Source organism: Tupaia chinensis, unplaced genomic scaffold (assembly GCF_000334495.1).
Source record: "Tupaia chinensis unplaced genomic scaffold, TupChi_1.0 Scaffold145814_1, whole genome shotgun sequence".
NCBI classification, from domain to species: Eukaryota; Metazoa; Chordata; class Mammalia; order Scandentia; family Tupaiidae; genus Tupaia; species Tupaia belangeri.
The window spans coordinates 2,834,353-2,843,404 of NW_006205672.1; the positions used below are offsets into that span (position 1 = coordinate 2,834,353).

The window sequence follows — 9,052 nt, forward strand, 5'->3', positions numbered from 1 at the left end:
AGAAAGAAAGAAAGAAAGAAAGAAAGAAAGAAAGAAAGAAAGAAAGAAAGAAAGAATGAAAAGAAAGAGAGAGTATTATAAAGAAATGTGACAGTTGAGTAGACTGTCCTGGGCTATCAGCCAGATTCCACAGGGTAGTTTCTCCTTCCGATGGGAATAGTTCAGAGGAGAGCCTGACAAACATTAGATAATTCAGTTGTATGATGAGAAATGCATCTAGTTTTAAAATGTATGCCCTAAGTCTAATGAAATAGGACATTGTCTCATTATAATTTCACTCTTTTGCCTTTGAATATTGTGTAGGCTTTGTTATATATCCAGGACAAGCCAATGATTTCTCTGAGACTCCGTTTTGTTATCTGAAAAATGAAGAAAGTAACATCTACTTCAGAATTGGGGTTAAAAAATATAGAATATGTAGAAGAAAACTGTTTTGAGAGATTTTTGCTATAGGGCGGCGTATGCACTCTCCAAGGAGACAAAGAGACACAGACAGAAAGTGAGAAATCACCCCCTCAATGGGGAATGGCCATGCCATAATCCCTTCTCCTCTAGTCACCTTTCAGGATTTGGGGCACACAGGCACACACGCCCAGTGTGAGTTTTAAGCACCTGGTCCAGGACTTGAACTGCGATTGCCTACAGTGAGAGTCCAGTGACATAATCGTTACACTATCTTCTGGTCCCTGTAGAAGAAATTTTAAACACTGGGTTGTGCTATCGATATGTAAGGCATTATTACAAAACTATCACAGAAAAGGATAACATTAGTTCACTTCTGTTACACTTTTGTATGACATTTTACATCACCCTAGAGTAGGGGGATTCTGCCCATGAGGAACTCTTGGAGAAATGAATTAAGCCAACAAATTTCTACATTGTGTTTAGTGTTCATGGTAAGAGTACTTTAAAAATTTTCTCTTTCCCCTTGATAGCACAATCATTTTAGTTTATGACATAACTGACAATAGATTAATAGGGAAAAAAAAAAAGACGTACAAATTTAACATTAACACATGCATGGGACCCACACACATATGATTTTAAGGAGTAGCCCGAAGGCTGAGGCTTGAATAACACCCTCACAGGGGAGAAGGAGATGGGGAAATGAATGGGTCCAATGTTCAGATAATGGCTAGTAAATGCCTCTCCTTGGGAATTGAATGGGCCTTACAGATGGACAATAGCTCAAGACAAAAATCTGTCCAGGAGAGTTGACATTCCTCAGTCTTCCTTCCTGAGATATGGGTTAACTTAATCAAGCTTCAGGGAGGGGCCTGAAGTGATTATTTTCTTCCTTGGTGGATCTGGTCCTCAGTAGGTAATGGAATATCAGAATAAAGCCTTTCCTTGCACTTTTGGAGAAAAACTAGGATCAGACAAAGGGAGCAAGAGAGTTCAAAGAGAGATCCTTGTTCTGAAGTTTTTTCTTTCATTCAATAGGGCAGCATCATATTTTGGGATACTGTTTACTGAGTCTTAACATTAGGAAACCACTTTAAAAATCACTTTCATTGGGTGGGAATCAGCAGTTAGCGTAATGGCTATGTTACTGGACTCCCACGCAGTTGACCGCGGTTCACGTCCCGGAGCCGGTGGCTTTAAACTCACGCCGGGCGCGTGTGCGTGCGTGCCCAAGATCCCGAGAGGAGAATGGAGGAGAAGGGATTGCAGCGTGACCATCCCCCCTGGGGGGTGATTTCTTGCTTTCTGTCTCTCTGTCTCTCTCTGTCTGTCTGGCGAGCGCATGCGCCCTATAGTGAAAAACATCTCAAAAAAAAAAAAAAAATACGGTTTACTGACTTTTTCCTCTCTAAGCAGTTTTTGGTGATAAATATTTTTTTATACTTTGAAGGATTAAAAAAATGAAGGTTATTAATGATAACAGGTTTTATATTTGGCATATATAATCTCTTATTTATTTGAGATTTTTATTTTTGCTATAAGGTTGCATGTGCTCAGTGGAGACACCGAAAGTGAGAAATCACTCTCTCTGTCTGTCGGGAGTGCACGCGCCCTACAGCAAAAACCTCTCCAAAAAAAAAAAAGAAATCACTTTCACTTTGCTTTTACTTTAGTGGGAAGATGATCATTCAGATTGACAATGTTAAGTTTCTTGAGCCTACTTTTGTTCTCAGGTTTGAGTTTTCACAAGGTTTGTATGCAATGCTTTTTCAATAAAATACACATATAATTAAATTTTACATTAACTAGTACAACTTTTAAGTATTGGCAGCACTTTTATAGAACCATTGTCTTTCTGACTTCAACGTATATGAAATAACTGAAAGGCAAAGGATCTTCTCTCCTTGTAGAAAGCAGAAAATATTAGACTTTTAAGCATTAGAAAACACTTTATTGAAGAAAATACGTAAGTGACCCAGTAACCAACAAATAGCTTACTTTCTTTGAAACCTTATTTTACCTTTTAGTCCAGCTGATAAGCACTCGAGTATTTCAAAACTATTCCCTATTGTAAAGGTGAAATCAGTATTTCTAGTCCTGTTTTTCTTTACTTAGAAGTATTTAATTTGCTGGACTACGTGGCCATTCATTGATGGAGAATTGAGGAAGACGATCGGCATCCCAAGGGGAACAGGATAAAAGTCAGAGGCTCTAAGTTAGTGTGGTCAGGACACTGGAAATGAAAAACTTTGGCTAGTCTGAAGTCAGGTAAATGTTTTGAGTTCTTCAATTGAATTATTGTTTGGTTAAGCTTCAGTGGTGATGTCCATCTAAAACGCTGAGACAGTGCCAGGCGCTAAATAAACGTTAGCTATGGGAGAAGTCACAAACAGGTAACTTGAAACAGGCTGAAAGAAAACTATTTGTCCAAGGCCCTCTTGTATCCGGAAGGAAACTGTTAAAATATGAAATAAGTAAAAAAAAAAAAAAAAAAAAAAAAAAAAAAAAAAAAAAAAAAAAAAAAAAAAAAAAGCTAAATAAATTGCTTTTACAAAGGTTACATCAATTTTAGGGAGAAGTCTTTTTTTTTTTTTTATATGTGATATTAGTAGCTAAGATTATCCAAAAGGAAAAGGGAAAAGAGATTAGTTTAACCCTCTTCTGCTCAGTAAGTAGGATTGAATGCTAACCAATGAGAGCACAAGTTTGGAAATTCCTAGCTTTAGAGGCCCAATCAAGACGAGTCTATGTCTATAAATAGGACCCTGCCTACGGCTCTTTGTTTAAGCCCAGTGAATTAACATGGCTCGTACGAAGCAGACAGCCCGCAAGTCGACCGGAGGCAAGGCCCCGCGGAAGCAGCTGGCCACCAAGGCGGCCCGCAAGAGCGCCCCGGCCACGGGCGGCGTGAAGAAGCCGCACCGCTACCGGCCCGGCACCGTGGCGCTGCGCGAGATCCGCCGCTACCAGAAGTCCACCGAGCTGCTGATCCGCAAGCTGCCGTTCCAGCGCCTGGTGCGCGAGATCGCGCAGGACTTCAAGACCGACCTGCGCTTCCAGAGCTCGGCCGTCATGGCGCTGCAGGAGGCGTGCGAGGCCTACCTGGTGGGGCTGTTCGAGGACACCAACCTGTGCGCCATCCACGCCAAGCGCGTCACCATCATGCCCAAGGACATCCAGCTGGCCCGCCGCATACGCGGGGAGCGGGCTTAAGGCATTCTCTGTTAGGCAGTTTCTAAAGGCTCTTTTCAGAGCCACCCACCTTTTCATCAAGAGCAGCTGTACCAGTTTTCAGCGGTGTCTGGTTACTGTTGTGTCCCGGCGTGAGTAGAAGCAGAGGTCAGGGGAAGCTCACATGTGTTAGGCGTAGAATCAACCAATGCGGTACATTTACTGAATTGACCAGTTACCCTCCTTTGTAAAAGTTGGTTCAGGTTTAGAAAGCTAAGTTTACTCTGGACAGTGCTGCAAGGGTGCAAGAGACATTAAGATCGTGAGGGCGGGGCGGGGGGGGGGGGAAAGTAACTGGTGTGTTCAAGGATACAATTAAATTTATTAATTGATAATTCAACATCTTACGTTACATAATACAGGCGGTGCAGACCAAAATAGTTCAAGGAGCGACGGTGTAAATACATGGATCTTTGTTTTTACGGTGCGGGCTGTTGTACTGTTCTAAGAAACAAAACTTATACAAAGTATAGAGGAAAATGATGTAAGTAAAAAAAACTTGTTTAGCAGGCGCTTGTGATTTTTTCCGCGTAGACGTCTACGACTAAAAGTGAAGTCTGCAATTCAAAGTTAAAACTAGCGAAAATGTTGCAAAAGTAGTGAAACTTGCTTCCCGCAATTGACTGGCTAGTTTAAATGGAGCTTTTTGATTGGCTAACAAGACGTTTGTTCTAATGACCACTAAGGAAGCGCTACCAGAGTCAATTTACATAGACTCCGCCCCTATGACGACACAACACAAAATTACCAATAAAAACGCAGTACTGTGCGAGCCTTCATTTGCATACAAGCTCTATAAGTACGCGCAACCAGGCCGGTTGGCTGTAGTCAGTCGTTTTCTTCTCTGGCTGTGTGTCGTCTTTTGTAAGAAAATGCCGGATCCAGCAAAATCTGCTCCCGCTCCCAAGAAGGGCTCGAAAAAGGCTGTAACGAAGGTGCAGAAGAAGGATGGGAAGAAGCGTAAGCGCAGCCGAAAGGAGAGCTATTCTGTTTACGTGTACAAGGTGCTGAAGCAAGTGCATCCTGACACCGGTATTTCTTCCAAGGCCATGGGCATCATGAACTCGTTCGTCAACGACATCTTCGAGCGCATCGCCGGCGAGGCGTCCCGCCTGGCGCATTACAACAAGCGCTCGACCATCACGTCCCGCGAGATCCAGACGGCCGTGCGCCTGCTGCTGCCCGGCGAGCTGGCCAAGCACGCCGTGTCTGAGGGCACCAAGGCGGTCACCAAGTACACCAGCTCCAAGTAAAGGTACACGAAAGAAGCAACAGATCAACTCTTTTACCCCAAAGGCTCTTTTCAGAGCCACTTCAGTTTTCAGAGAAAGCTGCTGTATACACTCGCTGGAAGGTTGGGTAAGGTGTGATCACGGCTGCACACTTGTAGGTTTAAGGGTAGAGTGTCTTTTCTAGTCCAGTCTTGTCACCGTCAACATAAGTCCTGTTCATAGATAAGTAGTTCTAGAGACTACAATTTTTTACGGAATTAAGCTTTATTTCATTTGGCCTAGAGAGGACAGTGACGAAGGGGAGAAAAAGGGAAAAAAAAAAGTCAGGTCCGGGATTTGAACTGGGTAGGTCTTAGGAGTCCAGCGCTCTTAAGCACCACGCCACCTGTCGGCTCCTGAAGATTTCAAATGTATAGTCCTACTAGACCTTCAATGCAATATTTGGTATAAGGGGGAAAATAAGGTTTGGTTACGGATGTGTTACAGATGTACCCTGTCTGTGAATAACCTGGGATTTATTTGCCCTAGTGTGTAGATGGGAAGCCCCCAGTCTCACCCCACCCTGGCTTCCTGTTTCTTGGTGGCCTAATGTGTATAGCATATGCCCATAGGCGTCTGTCAGACTTGCTCCAAGGTAGATGGGCTTTTCGTCTGTTGGTCTGTCTGTATGTCCTGACTTCGCTATCTCCTTCTATTCCAATAACCTCATTCAAGGAGACCTTTGGTTTCCCTTACCCATGGCCTGGACGTTTGGCAGTATCAAGATTTTTTTTTCTGTCAAGTGGAAGGGGTACCCTAGCATTTAAAGGGGTTAGAGACCAGGAACGCCTTTAGACAGGATTCACAGAATAGTTCCTCACAACAAAGTTATGTACATATTTTAGGGAAAAATAAGAAACCCAGGCCCCAAAGAACTCTGTATCCTTTAAGAATTTAATCATTTTAGTCAAATCTCTTTTAAATAGTTATTTAACTTTTTTATTATTTATTTTAATTTGACCAGAGAGGGACAGAGAGAGATGGAAAGTGTGAAACCACAGTCGGCCATGTGGGAGTCCAGTGCCCTTAACCACTGCACCACCTGCTGGCCCCCAACCTCCTTTCAACCTTACCCAGCCCCTTGCTCTTTACTGGAAAACTGAGCACTCCGCAGACTGATTCTGTTTATAGGTCTTCTCAGGAAAACGTGCTCCTCCAGGCTGAACTTGGTTCAAGTAACCAACTGATTGTAAGAATCACTTCTGTGCTTGTCAGACACATTTCCAGGTGTCTCCTCTTTTCCTGATTCAGGCTAGAAGTGAGAACCAGGGAGGTGGTTTTTAGAGTCCTCAGCTGTGCGCCTGTATGTTTTTTTTTTTTTTTTTTGGGAGAGGTTTTTGCTATAGGGCGCGTGCGCTTGCCAGACAGACTGAGAGACAGAAAGCGAGAAATCACCCCCCAGGGGGGATGGTCACGCCACAATCCCTTCTCCTCCATTCTCCTCTCGGGATCTTGGGCACGCATGCACATGTGCCCTGTATGAGTTTTAAGCCACCGGGTCCGGGACTTGAACCGTGGTCGACTACGTGGGAGTCGAGCAACATAGCCATTATGCTAACTGCTGGTTCCCAATGTTTTAATGGACTCTGGGAGATTTGGTAACTACATGTTAAGTCTTCAAATAATGGACTTGTGGGTGCATCAGAATCCTTGTGTTGAAAATGTCCTGACAAAGGGGAGAATGTGAGTGGAGAGGGAAAGACCTCTCAGTTCTAAACTTGTGCAACTCAAGACATTCTGACAGGAGCATGTGGATGTTTTGTTTACCAAATAAAATACATCCTTGGGGAAATAGGAAAATATTAGTTTACAATTCACTTCTCAATCAAGCTTTGAAATTAAACTGTTCTTGACAAAGCTTGGGGAATTTACATGCCAATTTTGCACTTAATAATTTTGTAATGTAATGCAAATCTACATCCAATTGAACATTGCACAAAATGACTTCTTTCACTGGGAAATGAAGATTCTCAGTTGAGTTATGGTTCCCTGAACTTTTTCTTTTTTTACAGTTCACATGTCTGTTTTTTCCCAAAGAAAGAGACAGGTACCCCACAGGGGTGCCCCCCATGCTGGAATCCACCCCGTTTGGGGAGGCCCAGATCATAGGTACGTTTGTGTCCAGCACGCTCAGGGAGAGCATGGATGCAAACTCAGGGTCTTTCTCATGTGGGTGCAGCTGCATCACCACTGCTTGGTCCCCTCCTTGGCCTGTTTCTTCCTAGGCTAGGATCCTGAAGCCAGGATCGTTTCTCCCTGAGGGCGAGAAGGCATGTATCTGAGGGTCTTTGAATTTGTTAAAGCTTTGCCAACTGGCTCAGCTACTTTGTCAGAAGTTATGTCAATCAGTTTAATTGGCAGTTCCTCACCCTGAAGCTAAAGGCCTGCTATCATCTAATCAAGACTCACCCTCTTCCGTTGTTTGCCCATCTTTTTTCTTTTTAAAGGTTTTTGTTATAGGGCATATGCGATCACCAGAGAGAGTAAGCTGAGAGAGAAAGTAAGAAGTCAGCGCCCTGGGAGGGGAGGGGATGGCCACACCACAATAACTTCCTCCCAGGGTTTTGGGCACACATGCACATGTGCCCAGAGCGATTTTCTTTTCCTTTTTAGAAGATTTCTGCTATACGGCATGTGAAAGACAGAGACAGAAAGACAGAAAGTAAGTAATCACCTCCCTCCCCAGGGTATAGTCATGCCGTAATTCCTTCTCCTCATCCTCCTCTCGAGATCTTGGGCACACACGCACATGTGCCCAGAGTAAGTTTAAGTTGCTGGGCCTGGGACTTGAACTGCGGTCAACTATGTGGGAGTCCAGTGACATAACCATTATGCCATCTGCTGGCCTAGCGTGATTTTCAAGCTGCCAGGCCCAGGCCTCAAATCATAGTCGGCCATGTGGGAGTCCAGAGCCTTAACCACTACACCCTCTGACTGGCCCCTCTAATACATCTTATTGTTCTGTGGTTTTGTTACATTGTTCTCCTGAGCTATAGTCCTCAGTCATTCTCTGGACTAATCAAAGCTATCAACCTGCCAGTTTTTTAAACTTGCTCTAATCTTACTCTAAGAAATCCCTTTCTAGTTCACAATGAAGTCTTTTTCCTTTTAGCTCTTAAAAGCCTTGTTTCTTGCCCATTTAACAACTGTGTAGTTTTGTGAACTGTAGCATTGTTCTTCAATTTCTTCCCCCTTGTTTCAAGGTGCACTTTCTATGCTTCTTTGTATTCTCCCACAAAGGCTATCCCAATGCCTACTCTAAAATAACTTTTCTAAGAAAATTCTAAGGAGGGCCCATAGAATTGCTTACTTTATAACATTCACTGACTTCTCAAAATAAAGATGGGGAAACAAAGATAAAAAGTAGCAATCCTGGGACCAGCAGTTGGCATAATGGCTATGTCACTGGACTCCCACATAGTCTACCGTGGTTCAAGTCCCAGACCTGGTGGCTTAAACTCATGTTGGGTGTGTGTGTGCGTACATGCCCAAGATCCCAAGAGGAGAATGGAGGAGAAGGGATGGTGTGGCCATCCCCCTGGGGGGATTATTTCTTGATTTCTGCCTCTCTGTCTCTGTCTGCTTTATGACAAGCGCACATGCAAAAACCTCTTAAAAAAAAAGTTACAATAAAAAAAGAACAAAGAAAGACAAAAATTTGTTTACTGACAATCCTAAAATATATAAATGCTAGTAAAATTGATGAAAAGGAAACTGATAAAAGTTAAAAAAAAAAAAAAAAGGTAGCAATCCAAGGAAACCTTGGTATGTATTTTGACTAAACAAAGGATCTAAAACAGATTAAAGAGGACCCTGGGAAGGAGATGGTACCTGCTGGCCTCCCTTGGCACTGGTCTGTTCTATTTGTGGAATGTTTCTCTCTCTCTCTCAACTCCCATAAGCATTTTTCTCCACTTTTTCACTACTTTCTTCTTGTTTCTCTTAGCTCAAGACACTTAAATTGCCCTTAGTAATTACTGATCCTGACCCAACTTGACTGTTAGAAATTCAATATCCTGAGGGTGGTAAAGGACAGTGTCCCCTCAGCCAATATATATATATATATTCTTAAAAGAATTATTTATTCATTCATTTTATTTTAATTTGACTGAAGACACACACACAGAAGAGAGAGAGAAAGGGAA

The 9,052-nt window shown here is 43.0% G+C and overlaps 2 protein-coding genes across 2 annotated transcripts in view; both read left to right on the plus strand.

Annotated features, from left to right (window-relative positions):
- The window catches only part of LOC102490487 (histone H3-like centromeric protein CSE4), a 28,133-nt gene extending 23,988 nt beyond the window's left edge, over window positions 1–4,145 (plus strand). The window contains 1 exon segment of the mRNA XM_006168504.3: window positions 3,202–4,145. Within this exon segment, the coding sequence (XP_006168566.2) occupies window positions 3,202–3,618 (417 nt within the window). The 3' untranslated portion in view covers window positions 3,619–4,145.
- A 53-nt stretch (window positions 4,146–4,198) lies between these two features.
- LOC102490906 (histone H2B type 2-F) overlaps window positions 4,199–9,052 on the plus strand; it is an 11,054-nt gene continuing 6,200 nt past the window's right edge. Inside the window, exon 1 of the mRNA XM_006168505.3 lies at window positions 4,199–4,891. Coding sequence (XP_006168567.1) covers window positions 4,311–4,889 — 579 coding nt within the window. The 5' untranslated portion in view covers window positions 4,199–4,310 and the 3' untranslated portion in view covers window positions 4,890–4,891. The remainder of the gene's footprint in view (window positions 4,892–9,052) is intronic.